The sequence below is a fragment of the Mirounga angustirostris genome, unplaced genomic scaffold (assembly GCF_029215605.1).
Source record: "Mirounga angustirostris isolate CCGP_5_RB_7025 unplaced genomic scaffold, mMirAng1.0.hap1 SCAF_6, whole genome shotgun sequence".
Classification (NCBI taxonomy): Eukaryota; Metazoa; Chordata; class Mammalia; order Carnivora; family Phocidae; genus Mirounga; species Mirounga angustirostris.
Window position 1 is genome coordinate 56,958,432 of NW_026991714.1, and position 16,716 is coordinate 56,975,147.

General features: G+C 35.7%; 1 protein-coding gene across 6 annotated transcripts in view; it reads left to right on the forward strand.

The window, feature by feature from the left end:
• The window catches only part of NME7 (NME/NM23 family member 7), a 273,064-nt gene that overhangs the window by 124,535 nt on the left and 131,813 nt on the right, over positions 1-16,716 (forward strand). For 5 of the 6 annotated variants that reach the window (XM_064594364.1, XM_045877515.3, XM_045877517.3 and 2 more), the window contains one exon: positions 4,791-4,892. The exons of the other annotated variant lie outside the window; for it this stretch is intronic. In XM_064594364.1, the coding sequence (XP_064450434.1) occupies positions 4,791-4,892 (102 nt within the window). The remainder of the gene's footprint in view (positions 1-4,790; positions 4,893-16,716) is intronic. 6 annotated transcript variants of the gene reach the window in all.

Here is a 16,716-nt window from a genome sequence, read left to right on the forward strand (position 1 = left end):
GGGAAGAAAAAACTACATTACTTCAGAGTTAGCCTTGTGAGCCATTTTTAGGAATGCTTATCATTTTTTATTCAGCTTGAAATGGTTTATTCAGTGTAAAACAAATATTTCAAATTATAATTGGTTTAGAGTGTTCTGTTAATGGGAAAATGGAGTATATAAATGAACCAGAACATTATCCAGGTATCTTTGTAAGATGTTCTCTATTTATATGATATAAAATTCTATTGAAACTAAGGGAAGTTTCTTTGAAAATTTTCTCCAAAGGGAAATAAGAATGTTTTTATCCCAGTAATATTTTGTTGAACTAATATTCTTATGAATCTTCTTATTCTAATGCTTTTAAAAGTGCTTTTTCCATTTATAATTCAGTTTTGTTCAAAGGAAGTTGTGTGAGGATCTGTATCTGTATACTGCAAATGCATGTGATTGAAGAATCTTTTATTGGTTAATTTGAGACACCAAAAATCAGATAGCAAATACTGAGTCTCACTTGCTATTGTGACCATTGTATTTCCCACAAGCTCTCTTATTTCTCATGACAGTTAATATTCAGGACTTGAATTTAAGCTCAAGGAAAAGGTAAATTTTTAAATGCTGCATACTATTGGATGTCTCTTAGTTTTAGGAAGTTTATCTAATTCAAAAAGAAGACCCTGTAAAAATAATCCTAAGAGGCAACATAGTCTAAAGGGACAAAAACAGGTGATTTGATTCTTATTCTGACTTTTCGTACAACACTTTATCCTCCTTGTCTCCAGATTCTTATTTATAAAATAAATGATAAGATATATAAGGTCATAATAGTGGGTCCACTTATTTATTTATCTAAATGTAAAGATATATTGGTGAAATGATCCTCTTTTTTTTTTTTTTCAAGATTTTTATTTATTTATTTGACAGAGACACAGCGAGAGAGGGAACACAAGCAGGGGGAGAGGGAGAAGCAAGCTTCCCACGGAACAGGGAGCCCGATGCGGGGCTCGATCCCAGGACCCTGGGATCATGACCTGAGCCAAAGGCAGACACTTAACGACTGAGCCACCCAGGCACCCCTGAAATGATCCTCTTAAATGTAGGATGTATAGTGTAAAATAGGGACAGCGTCGCTGACGTTATTGTATCTGACATAATTCTTTGTAATAGATTCTGTGTTGCTCATCTATACTTATATTTGCTGCTTCAGCATTTGCAGTCATAAAAAGGTGATAATTCCTCTCACTGTGTTATCACAGTCCACTTATTTACTACATATATATACTGAGTATCTACTATGTGCCAAACAATGTGTTAGATATCAAGTAGAGAGATGAACCAAAAAAAGCTCACTACCTGCATTCATGGAGCTTATGGTCTGGTGAGAATGGACATTAAATCAAATGATCCCATCATAAAAGACAGGAGTCAAAGGGCTGTGAAGGAAACAAACAGGTCTTTTGGTTTTGGTAATTTTTTAATTAGTTAAAAACCTAGGTGACTTGAGAATTTTGTTGAGTCCATTTTTTTAAGGAGCACATTATGCTTTTGATGGAGTCCTTTTTCCAACATGTTTTTTTCTTTCCATTTTGTACATTTGCATAGCCCTTTATGTCTGTATTTTTAATGGTATTTGTGATTAACACTGAAAGACAAGGAGAGAGGCAAATGAAATAAAAGCAGACAAAATTCACTCCTTCTTTTTGGATGGCATGTTCCTGCTGCCTTCTGCCCCTACTGAGAACTTGGCTCTTGACATTTATGTGTAGGCAGTACTTGAATATCATGAGACAGAAAATCAGACTCAACATAATTATCCATAAAAAATCAATTACATATGACCTTTGCAAAATAGCAAAGTGACTTCAGGGGGCTACCTTTAGGGATTCTAAGGAGTAGGGTTCTGTGTACTATATTAAGCATGAAGCTCTTTCCCTCCTCTTTTAACTTCTGGCATTTCTATTAGGTGTGATGACTGAGTTCCAATTAATATTTAAATATTGTTCTGTAATAAATTACCTTTATTTTACGTTGTCACTGTATGTCATAAACTCTCCAAAGTCATTAAAATGGCTTGCATGTCCCTATGTGATCTGACCTCATCTCTTACTGCTTTCCTGTGGTCTCACTTTAGCTCCTGATATCCTGGCTCTTTTACTGATCTTCATACACACGAACTGTACTTCTGCCTCAGAGTCTTTATATTTATTTTCACTTCTTCCTGAAGTATTTTTCCCCATGTAGAGAAGAAAAGAACATTCATTGAGTGTTCCAGACACTGTGAGAGGTACTTTTCTTTGATCAAGTGTTTCATTATACCACTTCACATATAGTTAAGAACCTTAAGAGTATACTTCCATTTCCCCCTCCGTATGCACTGTGGTTGTCATACATTTTTATTTCTATTTCTATTATAAACCCTGTAACGCATTTTTAATATTTTTGCTTTAAATAATCTTTCACACCAACTAAAAAAATATGTTTCATATTTACCCACATGTTTATCATTGTTTTGTCTAGATCCCTGTCTGGTACTTTTTTCCGTCTGTCTGAAGAACTTCCTTTAACATTTCTTATGGTATAAGGCTGCTGGCAGTGAATTCTCTCACATTTTGTCTGTCTGAAAAAGTTATTTTTCCTTCATCTGTGAAAAATATCTTCCAGGGAGCCTGGGCGGCTCAGTTGGTTAAGTGTCCAACTCTTGATTTCAGCTCAGATCATGATCTCAGGGTTGTGAGATTGAGCCCTGCATCGGGCTCTGCCCTGGGCGTGAAGCCTGCTTAAGTTTCTCTCCCTCACCCTCTCTCTCTCTTCCCCTCCCTTCCCTTTTCCCTCTCTCTCTTAAAAAAAACAAACAAACAAAAAACAAAACTACCTGGGCATAGAATTGTAGATTGACAGATTTTTGTTGTCCTTTACATCTTTCTTTGTTCTATTGTTATATGTCTTTTTGGGGGAAGGTTGTTTTTAAGGGTTTGTTGTTAATTTTTTTTTTTTTTTTTAGCCAATTTAATTATTGGCTCACTGTACTTTTCTTTACATTTATTCTCCTTGGACTCTGTTGGATCCATTGGCTTATGAGTTTTATCAAATTTGAAAATATTTTAGCAGTTAATTCTTGGAATCTTTATCTGTTCATCACCCCTTTTCTTTTTCTGGAACTCCCAATTATATACATATTAGACAGCTTGTCATTGGGAAAAAAAATTACCATCGGACAGTTTTATTCATTCTTTCTCTCTGCTTGCTTTTGAGTAATTGGATTTCATGTCTTCAAATTTATTGTCCTTCTGCAGTATTTTGTTTTGTTCATCCCATCCAGTGTATTTAATTCAGATGTAGTTTTCATCAGTAGAAGTTCCATTTGGGTCTTTTTTTTTGAGTATGGTTGGCACAGTGTTACATTAGTTTCATGTGTGCAGCATAGTGATTCAATAACCCTGTATGTTATGCTGTGCTCACCACGAGTGTACTCTTTGGGTCTTCTTAATATCATTGATTTTTCTCTGCATCATGTCCATGTTTTCTTCCCCTAATTTGCATATAGAGCCTATTTATGCTAGCTGTTTTAACATTCTGTGTAGCCAACATTTCTGTCATTGCTACATCTGTATCAATTTATTGAGTTTTCTTCCAGTGATGGTTCATATTTTCTTATTTCTTTTCATGCCTAGTAATTTTTATTGGATGCTGGATAATGTGAAATGTATAATGTTATATGATATGTATGTCATATTCCTTCGAAGAGTATTTGACATAGTTTTGTCACTCACTGAAGTTACATAGGATCAGTTTGACCTTTTCAAGGCTTGCTTTTAAGCTTTATAGGAGGGGTACAGAGCATTCCATATACAAGACCAACTATAATGGTGCAGTACCCTTCTGAGGACTCTACCTGTTGCCCTGTGTATCACAAGATGGCTTTCTACTCCAGGTGATGGAAATGCAGTCTTCTCAGCCTTGTGCTTTCTCTGTGAATGGTTTCACTTAACTGCTTGTGGTAGTTCTTTTCTTAGCTTTGGGTAGTTTCCTCTACACGTATATAGATTCCTAGCCAAAGACCCAGGTGAACTTCTCTGCAGATTCCTGTAGCTTACTCTCCCATAGTTCTTTCACCTCCTCCAGTAATCTGTCCTGCAAATTCTAGCTACTTCGGCCTCCCTGAACTCCAGTCTTTGTCTCTTCTGCTCAGTGAGAGTGTTGGGCTCTGTTGTGTTTCCTCTCTCCGTCCCATTGTCTGGAAACTTCGTCCAGGCAGTAAGATGGGGCAGTCATATGGCTTACTTCATTTGATTATTTTCTATCAGGGATCATAATACTGTGCTGCCTGTCATCTAGTGTTTGAGAACTGTTGTTTCATATATATTGTCTCATTTCTAGATGTTTAATGTGAGAGAATCTGGTCCCTGTTTTTTTTCATTTCTGAAAATGATTATGATTTTTAAAAGTGTCTTTGGAACTTTGAAATTTGTATCTTTAGAAATGTTCATTCGATAGGACTATATTTAAGAGGAGAAACCTTTTAAAAGGAAGATGTACAAGAAGATCATTTCAATTAATGAAAGTATCAAGTGGTAAAGCATTACATTAAAATGATGCTAGTGGTAGGAATTGAGATGAGGGAACATATCTAAAACACATTTTTGCAGGAGAAATGGACAGAATTGGGGAACTGCTTGGCATACAGGGTACATGAGGATTCAAAGATAACAAAGATTTTAAGATTTGGAATAGTGGTACAGTTAAAAGAGGATGAGTAAAAGATTATTAATTTTTACTAATTTTTAAGTATTCTTTTCTATCATATATCATAGGAGATGGTGACAGAAATGTATTCTGGCCCTTGCGTAGCAATGGAGATTCAACAGAATAATCCTACAAAGACATTTCGAGAATTCTGTGGACCTGCTGATCCTGTAAGTTAGTGTTTAAAATATTAATCAAGCTTATTTTATTCACTAGCTAAGTATCTTAACAGGTTTGATAGTTTTAATTTATTCTTTAAAAGAAATAATACCAAAATGACTAAATCAGATAAATTTTTATTCAAAATAACATTTTGAATAATTTTTATATAATATTCCAAGAAAAAGTAAACTTTTTATTAGCCTAGTGACAGTATAGAATGGGCAGAAAGCTTTACTGTGGCATTTTCTTTTATTCTTTCTTCTTACTAAATTGTCTAGATGAATTTATCAAGCTCTCTGATGGAAATTATCTAAGATACTAATTATCCTTTGACATAGGGAGGCTCTAAATAAAGCTCTCAGTGTGAAGAATATTGATATGGTGGCTTCATACCATAAATATGAGCAATGGGACTTATGTGAAACTTGATAATCTCTAATATGCTTTTCATTTTGCTTTGGGTTTTCTTCATATAGACCTGGGTGGAAAAAGGGGTGAAGAGGAAGGGGATGGACCTAAAAAGCAAAAATAGCATTAGAATACATATGAGAAATCTCCCTGCAAATGTTAAAAGCTGAGTAGTGATTTTAAACACTGTAATTTTTTTAAAAGTTATTTATTTGTTTGTTTGTTTATTTATTTATTTATTTATTTATTTATTTATTTATTTATTTTAGGGGGGGAGAGAGAGCTCATGAGCCAGGAGAGGGTCAGAGGGGGAGAGAGAGGGACAAGCATACACCACACTGAGTGTGGAGCTGACTTGGGGCTCGATCTCATGACCCTGAGATCATGACCTGAGCTGAAACCAAGAGTCAGATGTTTAATGGACTGAGGCACCCAGGCACTGCTAACTATAATTTAAATTTATTCTCTTTTCTTTATTTTACTATCACTTATAAATTGTTTATTGAATATGAGCATCCAATTCAGTTTAATCCGGACAGCATTTATTATGTTCCCTTGGATAGTAGGATAGTAAGTTAACAGCACCTATTAAGAAATCAACTTGTGTGAGAGTGCTTGCTGCCAGATTAAGCTCTGTAGGGGAGAAGAGTACACCTGTTTTCAAAGATTGAAGAGCACACACATAATGATCTTTTAGAACACTTAAAAAGAAACATACAATAAGGACTAAAATATTATTAGTTCGGGCACCTGGGTGGCTCAGTTGGTTAAGCGACTGCCTTCGGCTCAGGTCATGATCCTGGAGTCCCTGGATTGAGTCCTGCATCAGGCTCCCTGCTCGGCGGGGAGTCTGCTTCTCCCTCTGACCCTCCCCCCCTCATGTGCTTGCTCTCTCTCATTCTCTCTCTCTCAAATAAATAAATAAAATCTTTAAAAAAATAAAATAAAATAAAATAAAAATAAATAAATAAAATATTATTAGTTCAAATAAAATGCAAATGTTGAAGGATTGTTTAGTAAAGGAGAAATGATATGACCTGGAGATAATTGAGAAAACTTACTTAGAGGAAGAGAGTTCTGAACCAGGATTAAAGAATCAAGGCACGAAGAGAATGGGAAAATCTCTAAAGCATATACAAAGGCAACAGTGAAGGAATTTGCAAATTTACTATGGTATACAGCAAGAATATTTGCTTGGCTTCAATAGGAAATGCATGCTTAGAAGCACAAGGAAATCCATTTTTTTAGGTAGAGGAAATAAGGCAGCAAATGCTGGTAGAGATGAATGTGAGATGGATAGGCTAAAATTGTGAATTCTGTATGAGTGGAATCCCATGTGGTAGGAAATAGCAATTCCTCATATTTAGCTTAATTTTGAGCATATGGAGTCATTCCCTTGATGCAACAAGAGCAAGCTAAATTAGAAGAGATTAAAGGCAGGGGCTCCAGAAACATTAAGAGCAGACCTGGTGACACCATTAGAGAAAGAATTGGCAGGACCTACTTTCTATCTTTTCAGGGAGAAAGAATAGAAATAAATATTAAATGTGGTTGTGAAAGAGTGATTATTAAAAGGTGACTCTGATGTAGAGGACCTTATGAAAAAATGGTGATTGTTGAGTGTATATTGATTATTAATTGTAAGAAATTAGAAAGGGATACTTTTTGGTTACATGAGTAAACAGATTTGATGTTTGCCATTTTTATATTTGATTTCTGTTGGCCAGGACAGGGTTTTGTTTATTGATTTTTTAAGGTAATTAAAATTGAGTGAACAACTGACTGAACAAATGGGCAAATTAAAGAGATAAAAACTAGAACAAAAATTGAATGGGATGAGTATGTTCATTCTTTCATTCATTCCATAAGTATTTACTGAATCTGCTAGTATTTGTGAATATGAAGCCAGAAGTCTCAAAGAGCTTACAGTCTATGAGTGGGCAGTATATATAAGTGGCTAATTTCCACGTTCCATGGCAATTGCAGTGTTAGATGCTTGCACTGGGTATGATGGGAGCCCAGAATATTAGCACTTAGCTCAGCCTGGGAGAGGCAAAATAGCATCAGGGGAGACTTCTTGGAGAACATAACTTCTGAGCTGAATTGCAAGGAATGAGAACTTAGCTAAGTGAAGAAGGAAATGATATGATGAAAGTTAGGGAAGAATAAAACAGATTCACTTTTAGGCTACAGCAAGATCTTTATCATTACTGTAGTTAAAGTACTTGGCAGTGAATGACAGAGGATGAGGTCATCGGGAAGGAGTTGGGGAGTGAGCAGCTGAGTAATCACAGAAGGAAAAGTCCTAACAATAAAAGTTTCCTGATTACCTCTCTTTCTAGATGTACATTCAGTGAACATTTACAGAGGGAATAGTATGTACAGGGATCACTGCTTGATCCCAAGGCTGGGCCAAAAGGAAGACTAGAACAAGGTATCTTTCCCTTAAAGAGCTCATAATCTCATGAGAGTTTAGTTTGGAAACTCTTCCAAGATCCTAAGTCTTCCCTCATTAAGCATAGTTGGAATTACTCTACTATTTTTTTTTTTTTCATTTTAGTTGTCCATGAGCCCCTTATAGCATTATAGAAAGTTGTACTATTAGGGATATTAAAATTTGGTATGAATTTAACATATAAAATGTTAATAGTCGTTGCCATTGGGTGGTAGAAATATGATAATGTTAAATTCTACTTTCCTATATTTTACCAATTTTCCTTAAAGTACTTCTATTACTTTTATAATAAGAATAATGCCTTTTATTTTATCATAAAACTTGGAAGTGAATGAACTTTTAATTGAGGACTTGGTCCTGATTTGGGATGGATTTTCCTCTTGAGTCTTAGAGTCTTGAATTACATACTAAGTGCAGGTGCAGGATGTTAAGCAGGATCATGTGCCTTTGATGGATATATACAGATGGGTATATATAGATATTGTATATATATATTAGATGGGTATATATGTTTATATATACATACACACACAGACATATATATATATATATATATATATATAGTCAGAAGAAATATCGTTAGTAGTTATAGTCAAACTATACATTAGGGACAATAAAATGGTTCTTACAGTTTGTTCTCAGACTTTGTTTGGTTTATTTAATTCTTCTTCCACTCCCTTTCTTTGTCCCTTTTCATCCACCCCTCCGGCAAAATTGTAAGCGTTGAATGCTTACTGTATGCTAGTCACTGTGCTAGGTGCTGCTACTAGGTTTATAGTAGTGATCAAATAAATACAGTCCTTACCTTTGAGGAACTTATACTCTAGTTTTAGGAGGTAGAATTGATAAATGGCAGTCTCACTCTAAACTGCCAGTGTGCCAATCTATTTACGTATTGTATTAAAATAATTTAGAAATTCATTTCATCACTGCATAGTCATTTCCATATCTGAAGAGAGACTGTGGGTTGCAAAACATGTAAATATAATCAGTGTGTGGGAAAAAGGCAAGGTATGTCATGGCATACAATTAATATTTGCTAAATTAATGAATAGACTGGCTATATTTTTATGTACACCTAAAATCTGGTATTAACTCATTATTTAAAAATATTTCACCTACCAAAATGAGTTCTTTTTTCTTTATTCCTTTCTAAGATGTAGAACTACTTTTTAAGTTGATTCAAAAGAAGGTTAAGCCTTACAGTGACTGTTAGACCACTTGGTAACTATATATGTTGTAGATGGACATCACTTTCATCATTGATGTCTGCACTATTGGCAGATTTATTCTCCTATAGCTGGAAGGAAACACGCATTTATGAACAGAATTTATTCCAGTCTTTCTAGAAGTGGTCTGCAAGAAGGGGTGGTTTACTTCACAGGTCACTGGTGGGGTAGGGTATGTTAAACTTTCCACTTTTATTTATTTACTATATAAAAAATAAACAAATTAAGTTTTAATAAAATTTAATGTATAGACTAATAAGAGTACATTTATATAACCTGTTAAAATATATACATGTTTTGATGTATTTGCATATTTTACTGACAAGGGTGCTTGAAAAATGTTGGCGTCTACTGCATAAAAGGGAAAAAATATCACAACAGGTTTCTTTACAATTAGAGAAACATTCACTCACTACACCATCACCTGCAGAAAATACATCTACTTAGGCAGAAAACCTGATTTGCCTCTGAAAGAGGTTTTGATTGCACCTGCTCAAGAATTTCACTGTTGAGTAGCCTGGTAGTTTTCCTGCTGAGCCATTAGGAAACTGAAAGTCACCAAAGAAGTGGTAAATTATCTGGAAAAATTGTGCAAAATATATTTGTTCTTGGACTGATTGGTATGACAAGCCAAATAACCTCACATCAGTATGCCTTGTTGTATGAAAAATATGTTTGTAAAATATTTTATGTAAAGGATCTTATTTAAGGGAATCTGAATTTTTGGTCAAATGATTACTTATCCTCATGAGCTCTTATACTTTGATAACCTTTACCCCATGGCCAGATTGAATTAAGAGTCAAATATTTTTGTACACAAAATGTGACTCTTTAAATTTTAATGGTTTCCCATTCATTTGATTGTCAAAATGGTATTTCACCTGTTATTGAGTAGCCTTAACTGATTTTAGGCTTAAAGTGGAAGTATCATAATATTTTGAAATGCAGTTCTTTTTTCATGAATGTGCAGGGAGTTCTGGTAATCTTGGAAGAGAAATGCTTGGAGCTGATGTCTGTTTGTTTCTGTCATCTATTGACTTCCTGGTTACATTCCTTTATTCCATGAAGGCTGCAAATCCCTGATTATAGGCTATCTCTTCATCCCAGTTCTTATCAACTTGGGCACAATAACACCCTAACACCCATGTGAAAGATTCACCCAGTGCATGGCCTCAGGGCTGAACGGACCATTTCTGTCAATTATCTTTAGTCATTCTGCTTCCTAGTTTTCTTCCACAGCCATCTCTCTTCTTTGTTGACATCCGGAGCAGAGACACCTCTGTAAACTTAATCCCTAATATAGTAATGTCTGCCATAGCTTTCTGGTCCCCTGGGTCTCTTGATCCTCTTCACAGTGCACCTTTGACTTGACTGAAACCTCTAGGCTTTGGACCCTTCTGTTTTCTGACACTGTAATGCCACTTTTTTATTTTTAAAAAATTTTATTTATTTATTTGAGAGAGAGAATGAGAGACAGCATGACAGGGAGGAGGGTCAGAGGGAGAAGCAGACTCCCTGCTGAGCAGGGAGCCCGATGCGGGACTCAATCCCAGGACTCCAGGATCATGACCTGAGCCGAAGGCAGTCGCTTAACCAACTGAGCCACCCAGGCGCCCCTGTAATGCCATTTTCAATGACTTCTTTCTCTGGTCAACCTAGTCCATTGTTCATATCTTTTTTTTTAATGTTATGTTAATCACCATACATTACATCATTAGTTTTTGATGTAGTGTTCCATGATTCATTGTTTGCATATAACACCCAGTGCTCCATTCAATACGTCCCCTCTTTAATACCCATCACCAGGCTAACCCAACCCCCCACGCCCTGGTGGGAATGCAAGCTGGTGCAGCCACTCTGGAAAACAGTATGGAGGTTCCATTGTTCATATCTTTGACTGCCTTTTTGATACCATTCTCAGCGTCTTTACTCTCTTGTCCTGTGTCTACACTCTGAAACTCCAAATTTAGATCAGTTCAACCATGTGTCTACCTCATGCTTATATATATAGTGAAAGGTTCTAGTAGATGAATGTTATACTGTTGTATAAATTCATGTTGATGCAAGTGATAATCTTTAAACAAAGATGGACCAGTTACTGCCCCCAAGAAATCTTTTCTCATTCTACTTCTTCCATTTCTGCTAATTCTCATAATAGCAATTTTAAACCTCCATTATTTTCCTTAGCCCTTTTACAATTCATCCTTCTCTCCATAAAAAGATAGCATTATCTTCTATTTCATAGAGAAAAGTATACAGGAAAGTATGGTTATTAATTATGATCTCTTAAATTTCTGCCTTCAGACCATTTATTTCTGAACTCATGCTCGTCTCCTCATTCTAGTCCCAAGGAAATGTGTTTTTCTTCTCTTGTAAAACTCTCTACCTATTCTTTATCCTTTTCCTCCTTCACTTTGCTCTATTCTTCTGAATTTGTATTTTTTAAATAATATGTTTTTATTGTGGTTATAAAAGTAATACATGGCTATTATAGAAAAATTAGAAGTGAAATAAAGTTTAATAAAGCAAATGTGGCCCATAATCTTATCACCAAGAGTTACCAATTTCATAAATGAAATTTGGATCAAAGTGAATATACTGCTTTGTAGGTCATGATACCCTAAATAATACTGAGCTTTTTCTCATGTCATTAGACAATCTTCAATGATACGATTTTACTAAATTGGTTATATGTCATTTTATGGTGTAAAATAATTTTTACAAAATAATATTTAAGATAGGAGTCCAGTTTCATTTTTCTGCATGTGATTTTCCTGTTTGATTAAAATTACTTACTGAAGACATGATCCTTTCCTTATTGAGTATTCTTGGCTTCTCTTTCAAATATTAGTTGATCATATATGTGAGGGTTTATTTCTGTGCTCCAAATTCTTTCCATTGGTCTGTGGTGTCTGCTTTTATGCCAGTACCATACTGTTTTGATTACTATAGCTTTGTAGTAGAGTTTGAAATCAGGGAGTATGAAGACTCCAACTTTGTTTTTCTTTCTCAAAATTGCTTTGGCTATTTGGAACCTTTTGTAATTCTATACAAATTTTAGGATTTTTTTCCTATGTCTATGAAAAGTGTCCTTGAAATTTTCATAGAAATTTCATTTAATCTGTAGATGGCTTTGAGTAGAATGGACATTTTAACAATATTCATTCAGTCGTGAACATGGGATATCTTTCCATTTGTGTCATATTCTGTTTATTTCATCAAAGTCTAACAGTTCTCAGTATGCAAATCTTTTCCCACCTTGGTTAAATTTATTCCTAAGTATTTTATTGTTTTTGATGCTATTGTGAAAGAAGATTGTTTTCATATATTGTTACTGTATAGAAATGCAATTGATTTCTGTATGTTGATTTTTGTTTCCTTCAACTTTCCTTAGTTTATTATTTCTAACACTTTTTGGTGGAGTCTTTAGGATTTTCTATATATAAAATCATATCCAAAAACAAAAACAGTTTTACTTCCCTTTCTGATTTGGCTGCCTTTTTCTTTTTCTTACCTAATTGCTCTGGCTAGGATGTTGATTACTATGTTATATAGGAGTGGTGAGATTGGGCATCCTTGTTTTATTCCTTATATAAGAGAAAAAGCTTTCAGCCTTTCACCATTGATATAATGCTAGCTGTGGCCTTGCCAAATATGGTCTTTATTATGTTTACTGATTTACTACCAAATTTTTTTTAGCGTTTTTAAATTTAATTTAATTTTATTATGTTATGTTAGTCACCATACATCATTAGTTTTTGATGTGGTGATCCACGATCCATTGTTTTCATATAACACCCAGTGCTCCATGCAGTACGTGCCCTCCTTAATACCCATCACTGGGCTAACCCATCCCCCCATCCCCCTCCCCTCTAAAACCCTGTTTGTTTCTCAGAGTCCATAGTTTCTCATGGTTCATCTCTCCCTCTGATTTTCCCCCCTTCATTTTTCCATTCCTTCTCCTAATGTCCTCCATGCTATTCCTTATGTTCCACAAATAAGTGAAACCATAGGATAATTGACTTTCTCTGCTTGACTTCTTTCACTTAGCATAATCTCCTCCAGTCCCATCGATGTTGATGTAAAAGTTGGGCATTCATCCTTTCTGATGGCTGAGTAATATTCCATTGTATATATGGACCATATCTTCTTTATCCATTCATCTGTTGAAGGGCATCTCAGCTCTTTCCACAGTTTGGCTATTGTGGGCATTGCTGCTATGAACATTGGGGTGCATATGGCCCTTCTTTTCACTACATCTGTGTCTTTGGGGTAAATACCCAGGAGTGCAATTGCTGGGTCATAGGGTAGCTCTATTTTTAATTTTTTGAGGAACCTCCACACTGTTTTCCAAAGTGTCTGTACCCACTTGCATTCCCACCAACAGTGTAAGAGGGTTGCTCTTTCTCCACAACCTCTCCAACATTTGTTGTTTCTTGCCTTGTCAATTTTTGCCATTCTACCTGGTGTAAGGTGGTATCTCAGTGTGGTTTTGATTTGAATTTCCCTGATGGCTGATGAAAATGAACATTTTTTCATGTGTCTCTTAGCCATTTGTATGTCTTCTTTGGAGAAGTGTCTTTTCATATCTCCTGCCCATTTTTTGACTTGATTATTTGTTTTGGGGTGTTGAGTTTGAAAAGTTCTTTATAGATCTTGGATACCAGCCCTTTATCTGTAGTGTCATTTGCAAATACCTTCTCCCCTTCTGTGGGTTGCCTCTTTGTTTTGTTGACTGTTTCCTTTGCTGTGCAGAAGCTTTTTATCTTGATGAAGTCCCAAAAGTTCATTTTTGCTTTTGTTTCACTAGCTTTTGGAGATGTATCTTGAAAGAAGTTGCTGTGGCCGATGTCCAAGAGGTTACTGCCTATGTTCTCCTCTAGGATTTGGATGGATTCCTGTCTCACATTGAGGTCTTTCATCCACTTTGAGTTTATCTTTGTGTATGGTGTAAGAGAATGGTTGAGTTTCATTCTTCTGTATATAGCTGTCCAATTTTCCCAGCACCATTTATTGAAGAGAGTGTCTTTTTTCCATTGAATATTTTTTCCTGCTTTGTCGAAGATTATTTGACCATAGAGTTGAGGGTCCCTATCTGGGGTCTCTATTCTGTTCCACTAGTCTATATGTCTGTTTTTGTGCCAGTACCATTCTGTCTTGGTGATCCAGTACTGCTTTTTAATATAGCTTGAAATCGGGCAACATGATGCCCCCAGCTTTGTTTTTCTTTTTCAACATTTCCTTGGCAATTCGGGGTCTTTTCTGATTCCATACAAATTTTAGGATTGTTTGTTCCAGCACTTTAAAAAATGTCATTGGAATTTTGATCGGGATGGCATTGAAGGTATAGATTGCTCTGGGTAGCATAGACATTTTAACAATGTTTATTCTTCTGATCCATGAGCATGGCATTTTTTCCATAATTTTATGTCTCCTTCAATTTCTTTCATGAGTGTTCTGTAGTCCCTAGAGTATAGATCCTTTACCTCTTTGGTTAGGTTTATTCCGAGGTATCTTATGGTTTTTGGTGCTATTGTAAATGGAATCGTTTCTCTAATTTCTCTTACTACAGTTGCATTGTTAGTGTATAAGAAAGCAACTGATTTCTGTGCATTGATTTTGTATCCTGCCACATTACTGAATGGCTGTATGAATTCTAGTAATTTGGGGGTGGAGTCTTTTGGGTTTTCCACATAAAGTATCATGTCATCTGTGAAGAGAGAGAGTTTGACTTCTTCTTTGTCAATTTGAATACCTTTCACTTCTTTTTGTTGTCTGATTGCTGTTGCTAGGACTTCTAGACCTATGTTGAACAATAGTGGCGAGAGTGGGCATCCTTGTCGTATTCCTGATCTAAGGGAAAGGCTCTCAGCTTTTCCCCATTGAGGATGATATTTGCTGTGGGTTTTTCATAGATGGATATTATGAACTTGAGGAATGTTCCCTCTATCCCTATACTCCGAAGAGTTTTAATGAGGAAAGGATGCTGCATTTTGTCAGATGCTTTTTCTGCATCAATTGAGAGGACCATATGGTTCTTCCCTCTCCTCTTATTAATGTGTTCTGTCACATTGATTGATTTGCGAATGTTGAACCACTCTTGCATCCAGGGATAAATCCCACTTGTTCGTGGTGGATGATCCTTTTAATGTATTGTTGGATCCTATTAGCTAGGATTTTGTTGAGGATTTTGAAATCCATATTCATCAGGGATATTGGTCTGAAATTCTCCTTTTTGATGGGGTCTTTGCTTGGTTTGGGGATTAAGATGATGCTGTCCTCATAGAATGAGTCTGGAAGCTTTCCTTCTGTTTCTATTTTTTGAAACAGCTTCTGGAGAATAGGTATTATTTCTTCTTTGAATGTTTGATAGAATCTCCCAGGGAATCCATCAGGCCCTGGACTCTTGTTTTTTGGGAGGTTTTTGATCACTGCTTCAATCTCGTTACTGGTATTAGCCTATTCAGGTTGTCTCTTTCTTCCTCTTTCAGTCTTGGCAGCTTATAGGTTTCCAGGAAGGCCTCCATTTCATCCAGATTGCTCAGTTTGTTGGCATATAGTTGTTGATAATTTCTAATAATTGTTTTTATTTCCTTGGTGTTAGTCATGATCTCTCCCCTTTCATTCATAATTTTATTAATTTCGGTCTTTTTTCTTTTCTTTTGGATAAGTCTGGCCAGTGGTTTATCAATCTTATTAATTCTTTCAAAGAACCAGCTTCTAGTTTCGTTGATCTGATCTACTGTGTTTCTGGTTTCTAATTCATTGATCTCTGCTCTAATCTTAATTATTTCTCTTCTAACACATGGCTTAGGCATCGTTTGTTGCTTTTTCTCTAGTTCTTTAATATGTAGAGTTAGTTGGTGAATTCGGGATTTTTGTTTTTTTGAGTGATAACTGCCTTTGCAGTATCCCATAGGTTTTGGACTGATGTGTTTTTGTTCTCATTGGTTTCCATGAATTGTTTAAGTTCTTCTTGGATCTCCTGGTTGACACAAACATTCTTGAGCGGGGTAGTCTTTAGCTTACAAGGGTTTGAATTCCTTCCAATTTTTTCTTGTGTTTGAGTTCCAGTTTTAAAGCCCTAGGGTCTGAGAATATGCAGGGAATAATCTCAGTCTTTTGGTATCAGTTGAGACCTGATTTGTGACCCAGTATGTGGTCTATTCTGGAGAAAGTTCCATGTGCACTCGAGAAGAATGAGTATTCTGTTGTTTTAGGGTGGGATGTTCTGTAAATATCTATGAGGTCCATCTGGTCCAGCGTGTCATTCAAAGCTCTTATTTCTTTGTTGATTTTCTGCTTAGATGATCTGTCTGTTGCTGAGAGTGGAGTATTGAGATCTCCTACAATTAACATATTGTTATAAATATGACTCTATTTTGGTTAACTGTTGGCTTATATAGATGGCTGCTCCCAAGTTGGGGGTGTAGATATTTACAATTGTTAGATCTTCTTGTTGGATAGACACTTTAAGAATGATATAGTGTCCTTCTGTGTCTCTAACTACAGTCCTTAGTTTAAAATCTAATTTGTCTGATATAAGAATTGCTACCCCAGCTTTCTTTTGAGGTCCGCTGGCATGGAAGATGGATCTGCATCCCTTCACTTTCAGTCTGGATGTATCTTTAGGTTCAAAATGAGTGTCTTGTAGACAGCATATGAATGGGTCCTGTCTTTTTATCCAATCTGCAACCCTGTGCCGTTTTATGGGAGCGTTTAGGCCGTTCACGTTGAGAG